The 19,751-nt window shown below is 40.4% G+C and overlaps 1 protein-coding gene across 2 annotated transcripts in view; it reads left to right on the plus strand.

The window, feature by feature from the left end:
* The window catches only part of SLC17A8 (solute carrier family 17 member 8), a 51,464-nt gene extending 32,367 nt beyond the window's left edge, over positions 1-19,097 (plus strand). For both annotated transcript variants that reach the window (XM_003989158.5, XM_045062222.1), the window contains exons 6-12: positions 1,170-1,256; positions 1,850-1,989; positions 2,118-2,267; positions 3,489-3,621; positions 10,069-10,179; positions 14,761-14,888; positions 16,913-19,097. In XM_003989158.5, the coding sequence (XP_003989207.1) occupies positions 1,170-1,256; positions 1,850-1,989; positions 2,118-2,267; positions 3,489-3,621; positions 10,069-10,179; positions 14,761-14,888; positions 16,913-17,257 (1,094 nt within the window). In that variant the 3' untranslated portion in view covers positions 17,258-19,097. The remainder of the gene's footprint in view (positions 1-1,169; positions 1,257-1,849; positions 1,990-2,117; positions 2,268-3,488; positions 3,622-10,068; positions 10,180-14,760; positions 14,889-16,912) is intronic.
* The last annotated feature ends 654 nt before the right edge of the window (positions 19,098-19,751 follow it).

The following is a 19,751-nucleotide window of genomic DNA, read 5'->3' on the forward strand; positions in this document are numbered from 1 at the left end:
CCCAGCTTGGAAAGATGGAATTTAATCTCTTTCTCTGGGAGGATCCCCAAACTCCCATTTCCTGAAGGTCTTCCTTAGCACTGAAGTCTGAGATATAGAATATCTTGTTGCTACTCACTTTTTCAGAGCAAGATTTTTTTCATTCACAGCCCAGAGGGAATTTCAGGTAGTAATTTTTTTGTTTTTTTGATTCAGTTAATATTGGTTAGGAGTTTTCAGGGCTCATGTTTCTACAGCAGATATCATGGAGCTGTAGGGCATAGTGGACACCAGACCTCTAGCCTTCGTTATCTTGTCTAGACAAGATAAACATCCACATATAGGTATTTACAAGGTTAAGTATTTACAAAGAAATAAACTTAAACATATGCCCATTCTGGAGGTAGGTGGAGAGAGCAGCCATCCTGTTTCTACTGCCATCCTGGAGCAGAACTGTTTCCTGATTAAAAAAAAAAAAATCAAAACTCTAAAAACCCTGATTTCTTAATAGTTTGAAGTCCTTCATTTAAAGACCTAGGTGATAATTCTTCTGAACTGTGAACTCTGAAAGGAAGATCTATTTGTGCCTTTGCTTGCTGTCTTCAGTACATAATATTGTACCCGGTGGCTGGGTGGCTGGGTGGCTGGGTGGCTCTCCCAGGGGCCTGGGTGGCTCTGTTGGTTGAGGGTCTGACTTCAGGCTCAGGTCATTATCTAATGATTCATGGGTTCGAGCCCCACATCGGACTTGGGCTCCCAGCTGTCAGTGTGGAGCTGGCTTCGGATCCTCTGTCCCCCCCTCTCTCTCTGCCCCTCCCCTGGTCACACTCTCTTTCTCTCTCTCAAAAATAAAATAAACATTAAAAAAAAATGTTGTACCTGGTTGAATTTTTCAAATTTCTCTGAGAGTTTTCTCACCACTTTGTTCTATTTTTTCATGTAATTCCAAATTGCTGTGCCCAAGCAATCTTTGTCTCATTCCTCCATGGTACCTGGATGTAGTTAAAGGGCACCTGGTGACCTTTCTCTGCTGGAAGCCCTATGGTAAGGCACCCTGGGAGTTTGTCCTTCTGCACAGGTGCATTGTGACTCTCGCTCCGTTCGATTCATCATCTCAGCAGGAACTTGAGATGACCTGAGGTGGCATGAGTGACTGTTGCTAAGTTTCCATCCATGTTTCCTTGTCCTAGGTTCCTATGCAGGGGCAGTGATTGCCATGCCTCTGGCTGGGGTGTTGGTACAGTACATTGGATGGGCCTCTGTCTTTTATATTTATGGTGAGTAATTTGACTTTATGAGTTCCCATGGTTGACTCACAGAGATGGAATTTTATTGTATATTGGGATTGGCTAAGAATTTACTGTATGAATGGAGTGTCTGTGTAGCTCAGTTGGTTAAGTGCCTGACTTTTGATCTCAGCTCAGGTCATGCATGATCTTTCCATTAGTGAGACTGAGCCCTGAGTCAGGCTCTGTGCTGACAGCATGGAGCCTACCTGGCAATCTCTTTCTCTCTCTCTGCCTCTCCCATGCTTGCTCTGTCTGTCTGTCTCTCTCTCAAAATAAATAAACATTAAAAAAAGAATTTACTATATGAAAATAGAGATTATTAAAATAAGTTTATCATGTAAGTGGAATACTTGTCTGTTTATGATTCATTTAATGCATGTATTAAAGTTACTTTCTTAATGGGAACAATATTACCTTTCTTTAAATACAAGCTAACAACAACAACAACAACAACAGGAAAAGCAAAGAAATACTTCTTTCTAGATGAACTTCATGCTATATGGCAATATTTTGAGATTTGGGAAATTTAGAGACAAAAGACCAGGAAACCATATCATTAAGCCTTTTGTTTTTTACTGCAGGTATGTTTGGGATTATTTGGTACACATTTTGGCTGCTGCAGGCCTATGAATGTCCCGCTGCTCACCCAACAATATCCAGTGAGGAGAGGACCTACATAGAGACAAGTATAGGAGAAGGAGCCAACGTGGTTAGTCTCAGTGTAAGTAGAGATGGACAGATGAAGACTTGCCTCTTTTCTACTTCTCTTAGTGATTGTGTTGTTCTCTCAAGAAAAAAAAAATATGTCAATATAGTCACTAAAAATCTCCTGGTATTTTTACTCTCTAGAAATTTAACACACCATGGAAAAAATTTTTCACATCGTTGCCAGTTTATGCAATCATTGTGGCAAATTTTTGCAGAAGCTGGACCTTTTATTTGCTGTTAATAAGTCAGCCTGCTTATTTTGAAGAGGTCTTTGGATTTGCAATAAGTAAGGTAAACACATAGATGCTTCTAATGTTCTTTAACCTTAAATTTCTTGCTTCTACTGAGAAAATCTTTGCATGATAAAATAATTAAATTGCTGATCAAAATTCATAACAGTTCTGTGACACCTAATACCCTAGAGGTCAGACAAGTTGTACATTCTGGGCACAGTATACATAGCTATTTAATTTCTTCTTTGTAAGTATCAAAGCTGTTTTAAGCTGCTTTTAATTTTTAAAAAAAAAAATTTTTTTTTCAACGTTTATTTATTTTTGGGACAGAGAGAGACAGAGCATGAACGGGGGAGGGGCAGAGAGAGAGGGAGACACAGAATCGGAAACAGGCTCCAGGCTCTGAGCCATCAGCCCAGAGCCCGACGCGGGGCTCGAACTCACGGACCGCGAGATCGTGACCTGGCTGAAGTCGGACGCTCAACCGACTGCGCCACCCAGGCGCCCCTAAGCTGCTTTTAAAGATTTATGTTGTATTCTATCTCAAAGGTTTTTTTGAAGCTAAACTCATGAACTGCATATTAGGTAAGAATAAAAAGATTTGAAGGCAAGAAGGTTTTTTTTCCCCTTATAATGTACTTGGTGAGTAGCAGTAAGAGACTTAAAGCTTGTTTTGCAGACCACCCTACTCTCCATAATGGTAGTTATAGTAATAACAACCATTGGCTTGTATGGTTTAGAAAAAACCTCCTTCAATGTCTCCAGCCACTGTGATTAGATTGTCTGCGTTTCAGGGAGGAAAGGTGTAGATGGTGAAATATAGCCATCATCATGAAAGAATTAACCACCTTCCTACAGGAAAAGAACAGCGGCCTAGTAGAGGTAGATGTTTTCATAGCCCCAGGTACTGTCCGGGGTGACCATGGAGGAGCTATATATATATATATATATATATATATATATATATATATATCCATGAAGGCATCCATGAATGCTCACTTTGTGCCAAGTGTTTCCTATATGCTGGGCCCTTTGGCAGGTGCTGGGGCCTCTGTGATGAATACACGTCAGGTCTGTCCTCAAGGAGCTTCCAGTCTGGTGGGAGAGACAGGTCTATACTTAAAATCATTCACTCATTCATTATTTATTATAAAATTCAGGCCTATCTGGGTCTTATATAATTAGATGATTAAACTTGGTGGGGAGTGGGCAAGGAATTGGGGAAGTGCATCTGTCTGAAGCAGCTAAAAATAGCTCATTGTTTTTTATTTCTCTCCAGGTGGGTCTCTTGTCAGCAGTCCCACACATGGTTATGACCATCATTGTGCCGATTGGAGGACAATTGGCTGATTATTTAAGAAGCAGAAAAATTTTGACCACAACTGCTGTCAGAAAAATCATGAACTGTGGAGGTACTGTGGATTTCATAGGTGGCTTAAGCAGCCTTTACAGAATGAGATGAACTGCAGAGCATATTTTGGGGGTTCTGTATAAGCATTAGAAAGGATCTTAAAGGCCCCTGAATCCATCCCCCAGCAGATACTTGAGTGTCCATCATACCCCTGCTAACTGGTCATCCAGCTTGTGCAGCCTGAAATAGGACAACTTAGTTGATAGATCAGTACTCACCTCCAACTGCAGAAATGCTTCTTTCATTTACTCTTAAGCCAAAGCAAACTGATTTCCTGTGACATATCTTTATTGTTTATCCTTCCCATATATTCTCCATACACATAATCCTTTGCTTTTGTAGTTTATTCCCTTATCCCTTTCTGTATATACAGGTTTTGGTAAGAAATACAAGAAAAATATTTCCTCTGAATAGTCTTCTTTCTTAACATATGCATGTGCACGCGCGTGCGCACACACACACACACACACATACAGACTCTTTTCTGTTTTATTTAGTTTCTGCTTTATGTTTTGATTTTGCAAAGACAAATTAGAAGCTGGGTGATTTTCCTAAAGAGGGAGGTAAAGGTAATCATGAACCCCTACAATGTTTATGACTGCTCACCTTTTTTAAACCTTCCACTTTTTTTTAAATCTTTTTTTTTTGTTTTTGTGTTTAAATTAGCATTTATTGGATGCTTTCTGTGTCAGACACTAAGCTATGTCCTCACTGTGGTTTACAGTGAAGAAACTGGGGTAAAATAAAGTGACTTGCTCACATGGCAGATCCTGTGCAAGATCTCTGTCTGAGCTCATTGTCCCGGTCACTGAAGCTACTCCTCCAGGGCATTGGGGTCAGGATGGGCAAGCAGGAGGTGGAGAACAGTGCCATCTATGGGTGAAAGGTCAGAGCTGCAATATTAAGTTGGAAAGGAGGGAAGGGGTGGACGGTCACTCTAGATTAGATGGGCCAGGACCACTTAAAAGTGAAGATTATATGAAGGCTACACAAGAGCAGACATAATCTGATCCAACAGCATTTCAGGTATAAAGTCTGACCAGGGAGCTTGGGAATAGCCTATTGGCATCAGTTCTCCCAGCAGTTTGGCTGCTGGTCCCAGGCAGAGATGTTTGGCCCTGCCATTGATGTGAACTTCTCTATAGGAGACTGAAGGTTGGCAGGTGTGGATCTGCTCTCTGGAAGGTGAGAGGTGAAGCTCTGAGGCACTGCATTCAAGGTAGCTGAGGTAAACAGTATAATGGTCCCCCAAAGATGTCCATGTTCTAATTCCCAAAATTTGTGCTTATGTTTCCCTATATAATAAAATGAACTTTGCAGATATGATCAAGTTAAGGACCTTGAGATGGGGAGATGATCTTGGATTATCCGGGTGGACCCAGTGCAATCACAGAGTTCCTTATAAGAGGAGGCAGGAGGGACAGTCAGAGAAGGAGATATGATGGTAGAGGCAAATATCAGAGTGATGCAGCCACAAGCCAAGGAGTGCAGGTGGGCTCGAGAGGCTGGGAAAAGCAAGAATGGAGTTTCCCTTAAAGCCTCCAGAAGGAACACAGTTCTGTAAACATCCTAATTTTAGGTCTCCAGGACCCATTTCAGTCTTCTGACCTCCAGCACTATACAGTAATAAGTTTGTATGGTTTTAAGCCAGTAAATTTGTGATGATTTGTTACAGCAGCAATCAGAAACTCATACAGGAGCCACTCCTCTGATTACCACATTGTGCTCCAGCTGAATAGCCCTCCACAGTAGGCCCTGGATATCCCTTTCCACCCCTGACTTTGCCTACTCCCTTGCTCTTGACTGTGAGTTATGCTCACCTTCACTTCTCACCCTAGTCCTATCCACACATCTTTCCACATGAGTTCATCCTCCTTCTTGTGAAGTCTACATCAGCCTCCAGTGACTGCTCCTGCCCATGCATGCACTTGATTGGTACCTTATTATACCTCTTGCAAGAAAGCATTTTAGGCAGCAGTAATAGCATGTGCAATGGCCCTGAGGCAGGCATTAATGTGGCATGTTAGAGAGCAGAGGGAAATTCAAAATGGCTGGAGCCTAAGGAGTGAGGTGGAGAGTGACAGGAGATGGGACCAGAATGCTTGATGAGGGCCAGATCTTGGGAGGCTTTGTAGACACGTGCAGAGCTTGCGTTTTATTTGAAATGCCCTGGGAAGCAAGTAGAGGGTTTAAAACAGGGAAAGTGACATGATTTGACTTATATTTTCAAATCTGAATAGAATGTAGAACACAAGAGTAAAAGAAGGGAGAGCAGTTAGGAGGCTATTTTGGTTACTCTTTCAAGAGAAGATGGTAACTTGAACTAAAGCGGTGTCAATGGAGGTGGAGAAAATTGGGTGGATTTTTAAATTCTCTGAGCCCAACTTTCTTCTTTAAAATCTGAATAATCATATTTTCTTTCAATGATTATTACAAATGTTAAATGAGACAATGTAAAAATACACCTATCATGGGTCCAACCTATAGAAGGTTTTTGGTAGATAATGCATTTTTCCTCTCCTGTGTTTAAGACACTAACAAAATAGAAGTTTTTCTAAGGAGGCATTCTATAAGTATTTGCTATTCAAGTCTATTTCCCACGGCCAAAAATATGCAACCTCTTAACCTGGAATTTGAAAGAAAATTCTCTATTTCAATTCCACTTGTACAAACTTTTCTAAAGCCAGATGTCTTGGAGACTCTGAACATACTTTATAGGAATGTCTTGTTTGTGTTTAATTTTGCCCCAATCACTTCACCCATTGATCCTCCACAATCGATAGTGTTGGCATTGGGAGGAGGGGTGGTGAGAATTCTCAAAGATTTTAAAGTGTTAACAAAGTGACTGTTGAAAGCAGATCTCTTCCCCCCACCCCACCAAAACTAGAACACAAACATAGAACCTTCCTAGCCTCTCTCCCATCTTAAAGAACAAAACAAAACCCCCGAAACCTCTTTGCATATCTTGTCATGTCATTTTATCTTTTGAAATAGCAGGACCAGTGAGTTCTACACAGAATGTTTTAAAAAATAGTTGTCTTATTTTGCTTATATACAAAGATGCTAGACTAGAAATAAATACATGAAGAGAGAGTTTTGTGCCATCATTGAACAAGCCAGATTGATTTGGACATAATGAAGCACTTGCATGATCTTATAGGTAATTTTAGTTGGTTTCATATTCTCTAAGAAGAAATATAGAGGACATTTCTCATCTGAGAAGGATCGCACATTTGCTAGAGTCTGTCACTTTCTTTTCTTTCCATAGGCAAGGGATGTTTGCTGCTAGAATCATTTAAAACAAACAGATCACCTAAGACATGAAGGTCTGTTCTAGTTCATTCTCAGTCAGGGCACATTTCCAAGATCCTCGAAAACAGATGTCAAATCCTTGTACTTCCCTCTATGGTACTTGTTAAGTGTGACTGAGGTAAAAAATTCTAGTCTGGCTCCATCAGTTGCCTGTGTGAACTTTAGATTGTTTTAATATGAAGTGAACATTTTTCTCAGACCTTTAAATCCTAGTTCTATTTTTCTGGTCAGCTCTGAATAGGTTCACTTTCAAGGTCTTTTGATCACCTCTGACGTTCAAATTTTATCCTTAAGCTCCTGGAACATAGTCGTCCTATCTCTAGCATTTTTCACTATAGACAGAAACTATTTAAGCTCTTAAATGTTTTCCCACCCTGCCCCCCACCCTGTCCTTTGGAAATCTACTATTTGGCAAAGATCATTTTTTCCCCCTTATAGATGAACCAGTGTGTCATTTGTAAGTTTTATTTTTCACAAAATGTCTCCATTCTAATTCTTTGGGGGAATTAATTTTTCCTTACAACCTTTGTCTAGAGTACTAAGATAAAAGAAGTTTCAGCCAAAGGCACCTGGGTGGCTCAGTCGGTTATGCGTCAGACTCTTGATTTCTGCTCAGGTCATGATCTCATGGTTTGTGAGCTCGAACCCTGTGTCAGGCTCAGCGCTGCCAGCGTGGAGCCTGCTTGGAATTCTCTCTCTCCCCCTCTCTCTCTTCCCCTCCCCTGTGGGCTTATGCACATTCTCTCTCTTCCTCTCTCTCTCTCTCAAAACAGATAAATAAAATTTAAAAAAAAGTTTCAGCAAGATGCCTTGCTATTTAAAATGGGCCACTTCAAAAGCACTTTTAGTTAGTATATAAAATACTAGCAATTTTTCCCTATGTATAATTTAAAATCTTGAAACAAAATTAACAAGTAGTAGTGGTATAAAGCCCCCAGTTGAAAAGCACCACTGTTCCCCATTTCATCTGATTCTCTTTGAATGGCCATCTAAAACAATTACTGATGCTTGCTCTATTTCTATACTAGTTTTGAGAAAACGAACTCAGAAGGTAAGCAATTCACCAAGTTCTACAAAAGGTATTTTAGCTTGTATTTCAATCTAACTGTCTTGATTCCGGGTCTCATTTTCTTCCCTTTACATTAAGTCATTAACCATTATTTATTGAGTGCCCGCTACATGCTAGCCAGGCTCTGTGCTATATACTTGGTATCTTTCTGGATAACGTCACAGCTTGTGGCAGAGGCAGAAACATAAACGAAAAATTACAAAGCAATGTTGAAAGGTTCTGTAATATGAGGAATAAAAAGGAGATGTCAGCTTCACCAGTGTGGGGAAGGGCAGTGTTGTCAGAGACGCTTCCTAGAAGTAATATTTGAAACGGCCTTTAAAGGATAGTAAGGTTGCTCCAGAAAAAGAGAAATGAGTGGCTGGAGGAGAGTATCGCAGGCAAAAGAAGAGCCTATAAAAATACGTCAGGGGGATGAAACAGTGTTGTGAGTAGGAAATGCTCATAGATTTATGCGACTACAACAGAGGGCTTTATATGGGGCAGGGGCAAGGTGGTGAGGGCTGGCAGATGAACCTGGACCAGCAGGAGGGTTTATTATAAGTGCTATACTGATAACGTGTGACCCTTGACAAAAGTTTTAAGCAAAAGGGCAATGGAGTCAATGTGTAGTTTAGAGAGCTAGTGATGTGGAGAACGGGTCAGAGGAAGAGGTGGGGAGACCAATAAAGGAGCTATTGAATTTGTCCCGGTGAGAAGTAGTGGGACCCAGGACCGAGACAGTGGAGGAGGATAAAAAGAGGTCATATTCGACACCTACAGATTTGTATGTGAAAGCTGAGGAAGAGTGAGAAGTGTCCAAGATGATTCTGTGATTTGAACATTTGACTTTTGGTTGACTTTTTTTTTTTAAAGTAATCTCTACACCCAATGTGGGGTATGACTCAAAACCCAAGATCAAGAGTCACATGCTCCACTGACTAAGCCAGCCAGGCATCCCACTTTTGGTTGACTTGAGCTGTGCTCATGTGACAGGGACTGCACTTGATGCCTTATATACCTATTTTATTTACTCTTCCAGCATCCTACAAGGTTGTATCATTAGCCCCATTTTTGAGGATGAGGCATCTAAGGGGTGAAGGGACTTGTCCAGGGTCACATAATTAGTGGTTTTGTGGTAGAACCGGAACCCAGGCTTGTCTGAATCTAAAGTCTGGGTTATAAACATAGGTTGATAGATTAATTCTATCTGTTATGGTCTTTGAGGTGACTACAGGACAGTCAGGTGGAGATGTCTGGAATCAGCAGACAGTCTCCAGAATGAAGCATCATTGTCTTCATATACCCCAGGGCACTTCATATACCTGGAAATGGCACTTACATCTTCTTTCTGTCTGCTGTTGGCTGAACTCGAGTGTGTGTACATGTGTGTGTGAGTATGTGTGTGGTGTGTGTTTTGTGAGAAGGAACATCTTCATAACTTCATCCTTTTTTATTGTACTGGATTCAGTTATTTAGAATGAAAGGAACAGAAAGTACTTTTGTTCTGCTTTATTTCTGTGCAAATGTCTCATGGCTTTTATAAAGAGGCTTGAGAGCTTGGTGAACTTCTGAAAGGGAAAAATTTTGCCTTATGCTTTACAAGAGATGAAGATATGCTTTTTGTTTCTGATATTCTCTACAGCGTTCTGGTCATTTCTGGTGATATATATTCGAGTGTTGTCATTGTATTTTTCTGTGAGAGGCCATAACTTACATAACCAAAGAGGGGATCACTGACAGTATATAAGAGAGTTTTAGTATTTAGAAATGGCAGGGGCAACTACCCATGAAGCAACTGATAGTAAACATCCCCCACCCCAGGGGCATCATTGGAATGTGCTGGAACTTCTCAGTATTCAACGTGCACCAGGACACATGTTGGAAGGCTCACGGAACACTGGGGTAATGTTAGCATAGTCATGTAGTGATGAAGCACGCAGGTAATATTGTAAGCAATGTGCCAGAATGTACATACTAAAAAATTAGGCCCATGGAAATATGAATAGATTCTTATTTGATAAATTTGTAAACTGAGCTGACTGACATGAAAACGATATTTTTTTTTCCTGCTGTTTGCATTTGCAGGTTTTGGCATGGAGGCAACCTTACTCCTGGTGGTTGGCTTTTCCCATACCAAAGGGGTGGCCATCTCCTTTCTGGTGCTTGCTGTAGGATTTAGTGGCTTTGCTATTTCAGGTGAGGTGTCCTTTGGTTTTCCAAATCTTTTCTACAGATTCAGCAAGTCTTGGGAGGAAGGAAGGAAAAAAATATTGTATTACTTTCCTTTAGTAGCCAGGCCATTCCCAAGGAGCAGGCTACTGGCTGGAGAATTTCATCATGTGGGAATGACTTTGTAAGATCATTGAGGACTAGGCTTAGGAGCCTAGGCAAGCTGGAATTGTCCCTACCTCCCTGCTTTGAAGAAGACACAAAGTGCAGGCAACGCCCCTGAGCTGTGGGCAGAGGCACAAGCATGTGTCCTGGGTTAAGTGCCACTTGATACTTCAGGACCAGGTCACTCTTCCTCACAGAGGCTCTTGATTTTCTATCCTCCCTCTAACTAGAGATGGCTAATATTAGCTCAAAAGTCACATGATGTAGTCACTTGACATAGTCCCATAAAGTCAGAAGTTTTTTTAGAGTGGGAAGCGTCTTTAGAAGCTTTTGTCTTCTCCATGGCTTTCATTTTCTAAAGAAAGAAATGCAGAGGGGAAGTGACTTTCCCAATAGGCGAGAGTACATAGTAAGAATAATAATGACGACAGTAAGGGCTAACTTTGACCAAGCACAACTCTGTGCCTGGGACTGTTCAAAGCCCTCTGTGTGATTCTCACACTACCCTAGGTGGCATCAGTCTCTTTGTTTTACAGGAGCAGAGACCAACTGTGTGACAGGCCAGGGTGCTATCATATCCTGTCTTACGGGCTTCAGAAGCTCCCTATGCAAAACTGGGTGAAAAAGTAAAATTTAGTTGCTTTTTTACCCTTAAAACATACTGTAACACTGACAGTGATCACTTACAGGACAGTTTACAAATATCATGTGTATCTCACAGCACTGTGAAGGAAGTGGATAATACCACTATTTTACTGATGAGGTACCTAAAACTCAGAAAAAGTATTTTTCTACTGGCATACAATTGGTGGCAAAGGAACAAGTAAGGTGCATTTCTGGCTGTCTCCATGTTCGTGATCTTTTTACCATTCCAGGCTGCCTGAAAGATCAGAGGACGAATGTCCCAAGACAGGGAAATATGGAACCTCTGGTAGTTTTCTAAACTACCCTAAAATAAAGATGTGATCTTTTCAAATTAATAGAGCTGTTAAACAGTGAAATTAGGGGTGAAAACCCTCTATTTTAAATTTTTTTTTTCAACGTTTATTTATTTTTGGGACAGAGAGAGACAGAGCATGAACAGGGGAGGGGCAGAGAGAGAGGGAGACACAGAATCGGAAACAGGCTCCAGGCTCTGAGCCATCAGCCCAGAGCCTGACGCAGGGCTCGAACTCACGGACCGCGAGATCATGACCTGGCTGAAGTCGGACGCTTAACCGACTGCGCCACCCAGGCGCCCCAAAAAACCCTCTATTTTAAAAGTAGCTTGCAACCAAGAGCTTGGGTTTGGTGGTACATAGACCTGATTTAAAAAAAAATTTTTTTTAACGTTTATTTATTTTTGAGACAGAGAGGCAGACTGTGAGTGGGGGAGGGGTAGAAAGAAGGAGAAACACAGAATCTGAAGCAGGCTCCAGGCTCTGAGCTGTCAGCACAGATCCCAATGTGCGGCTCAAACCTACAACCACAGGATCATGACCTGAGCAGAAGTCAGACACTTAACTGACTGAGCCACCCAGGTGCCCTTGCATAGATCTGATTTTGAGGTTTCTCTTTACTACTTGCTACTTATAAAAGGAAAAGTTGGCTAATTCATTTAAATTCTCAAGCCCTGGTTTCCTCACTCAGAAATTGGAGAGGTATAATGACAACCTCACAGGGTTGTTGGGAGATTGCAATGAACTTCAGATAATTCATGCATTTGCTCATACTTCCTATGAGCCAGGTGCTGTTTTCGGCACAAGGGATATTGCCGCGGAAAAAAATCAGATGGTGTCCTCATAAAGTTTACATTCTAGTGGAAATAAAGCATTTGAAACCCCTAGCAGTGCCAGATGCACAACAAAATTAGTAAGTATTCAGTATTGTGAATCGTGTTGTTCAGTTATCATACACTTTAGCCAAGGGCTCCTCAAACTTTCATGCCCACGCAAATCACCCTAGCATCTTACGAATGCAGATTCTGATTCAGCAGGTCCAGGTTGGGGCCTGAGATTTGGCATTGCTAACAAGCTCCTCAGGGATGCTGCTGCTGCTGATCTTTGGTCTATCCTCTGAGCAGCAAAGATAGGGCAATCATGACTTATTTCCAGTAGATGTTGAGGAACAACTTCCCCTGATAGCTCTGTGATGCGAAAGGGATTCATATCCTGTCCTCAGCAGTAATGAAATATTTCACATTGTTCCTGGATTGCCAATTATGCCATGATCAGAAGGAGAGAAACCCCAAATACTAAAAAACAGTTCTGCCATTTTTTTTAGCGCTTACTCAATGCTAGCAACTTTTTGACATATCTCCTTTAATCCTCCTGACAAGCCTATGAGAAGGATATTGCTATATCCATTTTACCAGAGCGAAGACACTGGGACTTAGAAAGGTGACTTAACTTGCCCACATAAATTGAGTAGCTAGGATGGGGGTGGGGTGGGGGGAAGTTTTATCTGACCCAACAGTGACACTGTGGGAAGGACTATGGCCCTGGGTGGATGATGATTCCTCAGGACCTACTATCTGCCAACTTTATAAGGGGTTTGGGATGCCGGGAAGAGAGGTACCATTAGGGAATTGATTATCAACAAGAGAGCTGAGACAGGTGAGATTAGGAAGGGTGATACTTACTTTAAAAAATGTCCTATGTAGAGAAGACAGACTCTCTCAGCTTGTGTGTATTTTTTTTAATCCACTACAAAATAATCTATCAATAGCTCAGTTTCTCAATGAATTTTTTCTTCTAAACACCAGGATTGTGCAACTAGAAATCTAAGTGGCTTTTCTCACATTATCTTTAGCTGAGCACAGATGCCTAGGCTTTGTATCAGAATATAATACTCAACGATCATATTAATTGCTTCTTATCTCTGGGTTCTTTTCTAATAAAGTGTTTATCGCTTGCAAATCAACAGTAAGATTAATTAATCTTGCAGCTGTTTTATATTCTGATGGTCTGCCACTTGGATCTGAAAGGAAGGTATATTTATTGCAAAAAAGTTTTTCTCAAAATTCTCCCTGAATGGAGGTAGGGAAAAACAACTAATGTGCCAGATCAGGAAAAAAAAAAAATTTTTTTTTAAATCCTATTTTCAGGTTCTTTGCACAGAATAGAGAATTAAAAAGCAAGGCAAAGGAAAACAAAAACATGAATAAACAAAACCTACAATCCCCTGCTGTAATTTCAATGGCTCAAATGGGTAATTAAATAATTATTTATCAAGTGTGTACTATGTACCAAGCACTTTTCCAGTTCAGGGAAGATGGTGGTAAATGATACAGATGGGTAACCACCCATAAGGAACATACATGTTGGTTTTTACCTGTATGTACCATGTATTTAACATATGTTATTTAACTGAATTCTTACAACAATTTTATAAGAATGATTATTCCTGCTTATCGATGAAGAAGCAGAGGTTCAGAAAGTTTAAATCCTTTGTCCAGGTTTGCATCTCAGTTGAGCTGCCGGAGGCAGGTCTGCTCAACTCTAGAATGCATGCCTGGGCACTACTGATAGAGTTGGTTCCCAGGGCTGGTGGCCTCCTCAGAACCGAGCCCCTTCCCCTGTCTTCACTCCTCCCCCTTCATTCCACTCATTCTTCTCTATTGATAAACAGGTAAATAGTGAGGTGTTGGAAACTTATTATTTTACCCCTCCTAGCAGCATTATCTTTTGATAGAAGACCTCAAAAGAGGGAGACACTTAGCCCAGTGGCAGCAGTGGGTGGAGTCCCAGGTGTAGTGGTCACTGGTTAGCAGAGCTTAGCTGCTTGCCAAGGGCTTTTGCATACACATTTCCTGAGGCTCATCTCATTGCATCTTTATGCATTAGTCATTTTATCCCCATATTAGAGAGGAGAAAACAAAGGCCTAAAAATTACTTAAGTGGTAGAAGTAATACTCGGATCCAGATTTACAGACTCCAGGTCAAGTATTATGTGAAAGTCTCTTGTAAGTTACAGAGGATTCCGCCAATGTTTGTGCAAATGTTTATCAAAAAAGTACCTTTTCCACTGTGCCATGCAGCATATAAGACAGGCTTACCTTGGGTGGCCTTTTGGGAGTGAGTTGAGGACTGGGAAGGAGGGTATTATGAGGTCCCGTCTGGTTCTAATCAAACTGTAAACAGTGTGATTGTTTCCTCTGAGTAAGTGATCTGTTCAATTTTTCAGTATTGCCCCAAACACGGTTACTTTGGAGTTCCAAACTTACAAGCACAGGTGTCCTAATTCTCCCCACGGAGAACCCATGGGAGCCATTGCTAATCAGTCACAGCACATCTTTCTGCGCTGTGCAGACACAGCCTGACAATCCTCAACCCAGCCCTCTCGGTAGAGGTATCCATTGGTCATATCACAGAGGAAACCAAATAGATTGATGAGAGTTGGGAAAAGCTGTGTAGTTCCCAAAATGTTCTTGACTCTGATTTTGAGGTTTTGGCTTCACTGTAGGTTTTAACGTCAACCACCTGGACATTGCCCCGCGCTATGCCAGCATTCTCATGGGGATCTCAAATGGAGTGGGAACTCTCTCTGGAATGGTCTGTCCCCTCATTGTCGGTGCAATGACCAAGCACAAGGTAATGTTCTCTTTTGGGGCTGTGGGTTGCAGTATCAGAGGACTGAAGTACTATACAGATTTGAGATCTCAAGGCCCTGCCCCAGACTGTAAATGTGTATGTCCTTGACCTTGGCTGAGTCATTTGAAGTTCTTTTTTTCTTCCTTCTTATTTTTTTAAAAAATTATTATTTATTGATGGCAATAGGGCTGATTGATGTTTGTTTCCACATTTTCTCAACAGAGAAGTAAAAGGGGCATGTGTTGGGGGGTGTGGGTGAGGGAAGCGATCATCATAATGACTATTTAGAGACACAAAGAAGAAACTGAGGCAATAACTCAGGATAAATAATTTACCCAAGATTGCTTTATAATTCTAAGCAATTAAACTTTATAGCCTGTTTCCATCTATTACTTAGCATGTTCCAGCATAAAGATATTAGTGCTGTTAGACTTCCTTATTATGAAGAAAATGAACAATACATTAATGGCCATACGTAAGAACTACAAGGGTGTGGCACTCAGTCATTACTGAGCCTTTGTGTGTTCAGACGAGGGTGGGTATAGAGGAGGAACCCAGATCTATCCAGAGTTCAATCACAGGCCACATGGTTTCTTAAACTCTGTCGTTGAAAAGGTTTTAAGATGCTGCCTTCCACAAATAAGAATGTTTTGATTCTATGGAGTTTTTACTCAACTATTTTCTTAGTTGGATTTTCTATTACTAATATGATTTCAGAAAATCTTCCAGCTTCTTGGAGGAGAAAGTGTAGGTTAACTTTTCTTATTTTTTTGATAGAAAATGAAGGTGGATTGGGGATTTTAGAGGCAGAAGATCTAGGTTCTTCCTCATTGTTCATGAGATCATGGGATGGGTAACATGACTAATAAATCTCAGATATTAACTTCACCGAACTTTATGTATTTTTTAAAGTTTATTTTGCTTATTTTTAGAGAGAGAGAGAGAGAGAGAGAGAGAGAGAGAGAGAGCACGTGCAGGCGAGGGAGCACGGGGGAGGGGCAGAGAGAGGGGGAAAGAAGGAGATTCCTAGGCAGGTTCTACACTGCCTAGTGCAAAGCCTATTGTGGGGCTTGAACTCACAAACTGTGAGATCATGACCTGAGCCAAAAGCAAGAGTCAGATGCTTAACAGACTGAGCCACAGAGGTGCCCCAACTTCTTCTAACTTTACACACAAATTCCCATTATTTTTTGATTTACTGTATTTACACAGAAAATATGATTATAAGTAAGTTATTGACAGCTAAGAGTCAGCATTTTCATGGTTCAAATATTGTTATGTATCCAACAGCAAGCAAGAAGGAGATGTCTGATATTTAAAATGGTGGTTTCTAAAGCAAGCTTAATTTAAACTACCATGTGAAGGGAAACCACATTGTATATTTAAAAGACCTGTGAAATGGCGCTGCATGGATTTTTACATATTGTTTATATTAAAAAGTATTTTTATAAATTAAAAAAAGCACATGTACTGTAGTCTGTAATTTTTATATTCATTGTAGTGTTAACTCTCATTAAAAAAAATTTTTTTAAGTAAACTCTACACCACACATGGGGCTCAAATTCATGGCCCCAAGATCAAAAGTCACTTGCTTGGCCAACTGAGCCAGCCAGACGTTCCCTTAACATTCATTTTCTAAACACTCAAATTCTGTTTGACTCCTGGGCATGCTTCTGACTTACGTCTTTCCTAGATGCACAGTATTGCCTTTGGGGTGGGCAGGAGTTTTTGTCCCAGTGAAAGCCTCTAGAACCTACTGTTAATCTCTATTTTTGGTTAAGGGGTGCCTAGGTGTCTCAGTTGGTTAAGTGCCTGACTCTTGATTTCGGCTCAGGTCATGATCTTGTAGTTTGTGAGATCAAGTCCCACATTGGGTAGTGTGTTGACAGTGCACCAGCCTGCTTGGGATTCTCTCTCCCTCTGTCTCTGCCCCTCCCCTGATATCATTCTCTCTCAAACTAAATTTAAAAACAATTCTATTTTTGGTTAAAACACATTAATTGGTACTGTGTTTCCTTGTTTAGACTCGTGAGGAATGGCAGAATGTGTTCCTCATAGCTGCCCTGGTGCACTACAGTGGCGTGATCTTCTATGGGGTCTTTGCTTCTGGGGAGAAACAGGAATGGGCTGACCCTGAGAATCTCTCTGAGGAGAAGTGTGGAATCATTGACCAAGATGAGTTAGCTGAGGAGACAGAACTCAACCATGAGAGTTTTGCAAGTCCCAAAAAGAAGATGTCTTATGGTGCCACCACCCAGAATTGTGAAGTCCAGAAGGAGAAATGGAGAGGACAGAGAGGAGTGACCCTCGATGAGGAAGAGCTGACGTCCTACCAGAATGAAGAGGGAAACTTCTCAGACACAGCCTAGTGTCTGAAGGGCACTTCCATCTTCTCCTCACCTTAGAACCAGAAAGTATCCATACCTATTACCTTCCCCATAGCCTGGCTTGCCGGAGAGTCAATATGGGGACACTGGAGGTAGGAGGGGGAGGAAAGGAAACCTGACCAGCAATAGAGAAGAGAAAAGAAAAATATCTTGCAATGACACTTATGGGTATGGAGCTTGCTCTCAGTTGACAAAATGGGTATAAAAATATAATATTTTTGGATTGTCAGTAGACTCTTCTCAAAGAAGAGTTCTCAAAGTTCAGTTCTCAAAGCTCTGAACTTATTCAGAAAGGAATGACTAGAAGAATAAGGGAGACAATACCATGCGATGCAAAGAAAAATGGAAGGAATTGAGCATATTTGGCCTGGAGCAGAGAAAACAAGAGCTGTCATCACATTTCTGAGGGCAGCCACGCAGAAGAGGGTTTCCTATTCCTAATAAAGGCTACTGCTCATGGGGACCCTGCATCGTGCCAGGAGCTTTATAAACATTCTCATTTCATTTCCACACCTCTATGACATACATTTATTATCTTCATTTTACAACTAAGGAAGCTAAAGCAACACAATATTGATTTGTCCGAAGGCCAGGGCTGAGATTCACAGGGTCCAAAATAGGTGGCAGTCTTGGGGAAGAAGTTTTCACCTCAGTATAGAGAAGGCACATTTTTTTAATATTGAAAACTGAAAATGGAGAGGGTGGTCTTGTGGATAATTCCCTATTTTGGCAGGCATGGAGAATGGGAAACATCTGCCATATCAACATCTGGTTTGATATGGCAGAAAGCATTGTCATTGTAGCAGGGGCTGGATTCAAAGATCCTGGGTTCAGAGAGAGGTTAGAACATAAAAAAGAAAAGAAAAGAACACAAAAAGAAAATAAAAAGGAAAGAAAGAAAAGGAACAATGAAAAGGGAAAAAGCTGAATAAGATGGCTAAATTTCTAAGAATCTGGTGTCCAGAATGGCTGAGAAGAAGTAAAGAAGGGTTTGGCTGAATTTCAACCCTTCAAAATATCAAGAATTTAGTTAAGTAAATAATGTCTCAAATTACTTATACATCTTTAAGACATTTAGTAATTTAAGAAATTGGTTCACATGTTTTATTAGGTAAAATTCTCTTGAAAGAGTCTTCTGTTTTAAAAAATGTATGTCTTTAGACATTTCTGCTGGTCATATTTGGAAGTTTGATGAAACTACGCACAACTATGATTGAAGTATTCCTAATGAGTGTATTTGGAATGTTACTGAGGAAAACCATAATAATATGGCAGTAATTATATAGGGAAATGAAATGAGAGCATGATAGAAAACACCTGTGACAACTAGACCAACAGTGCTGAAAAATTCATCTTTGATCACATAAGGCAATAGCGTGGATACTCTCTGGATAAATCTTAAAATTTAATGACATTAAAAAAAATTTAAATTGGCGCATAAAGGATTGTTTGAAAATAAAATTATTTTCCTGTTTATTGGTTTGAAATTTTCATTTCTACTTTTGGAAGAAAAATATAATATTAAAGAAAAAATTAGCTTTACTTGTAGCTTATTATTATAAAGTGTTTTTTGTAATTTCTTCTATATACATTTCTGGTCCCTTATTGTACCAGCAGAGTTGTAGTGTATTTTTAAAAAAGAATAATTTTGAGAGTAAAAAGGAATTGCCTGACTCTCTAGTAAATAATATCCAATATATCATTGTATATAATTTATGTTATAATATACTTTTAAATGTATTTCATGGGTGAATGCATGTAAGTCCCATAGAACAGTTCCTGGCATGTAGAAAGTGCTCAATAAACATTAGCTATCATCTTGCAACCTTTTTTGGGACTCTTCTGTTGAAGAAAAAGCATGCTATATAATTTTCACCCATAAGCCAGAATTTATTGTGAAACTCGTGCTGTTTTCTAAGTAAAAAAAAAAATGAGAAATTTATGGTAGCCAGTGTTTTATTTTTTCTTCTGTTAATAAAGTCAAACAACTATTTAAAAAACTCATGACAATCCCTAAGGTAGTATTACAGATTGCAATACAAAGTTGTGTTTGCTCCATCATTTAAAGTCAATGTCATATGCAGAAAGTCCACATTTTGATAAGTCAAAGCATGTAGGGTTCCTGTAACTTGCTCTTCTAATATTCAGAAAAAACCCTATGAAGCTCTGGATCATGGTGTTAAATTTTTTTTTTCAACGTTTATTTATTTTTTGGGGGACAGAGAGAGACAGAGCATGAACGGGGGTGGGGCAGAGAGAGAGGGAGACACAGAATCGGAAACAGGCTCCAGGCTCTGAGCCATCAGCCCAGAGCCTGACGCAGGGCTCGAACTCACGGACCACGAGATCGTGACCTGGCCGAAGTCCGACGCTTAACCGACTGCGCCACCCAGGCGCCCCGGATCATGGTGTTAAAAATGAAAACACATTATTTTGTTGTGATGGGTTTTCCAAGGGTTGCATTGTACAGGTAATT

This window comes from Felis catus, chromosome B4 (assembly GCF_018350175.1).
Source record: "Felis catus isolate Fca126 chromosome B4, F.catus_Fca126_mat1.0, whole genome shotgun sequence".
NCBI lineage: Eukaryota > Metazoa > Chordata > Mammalia > Carnivora > Felidae > Felis > Felis catus.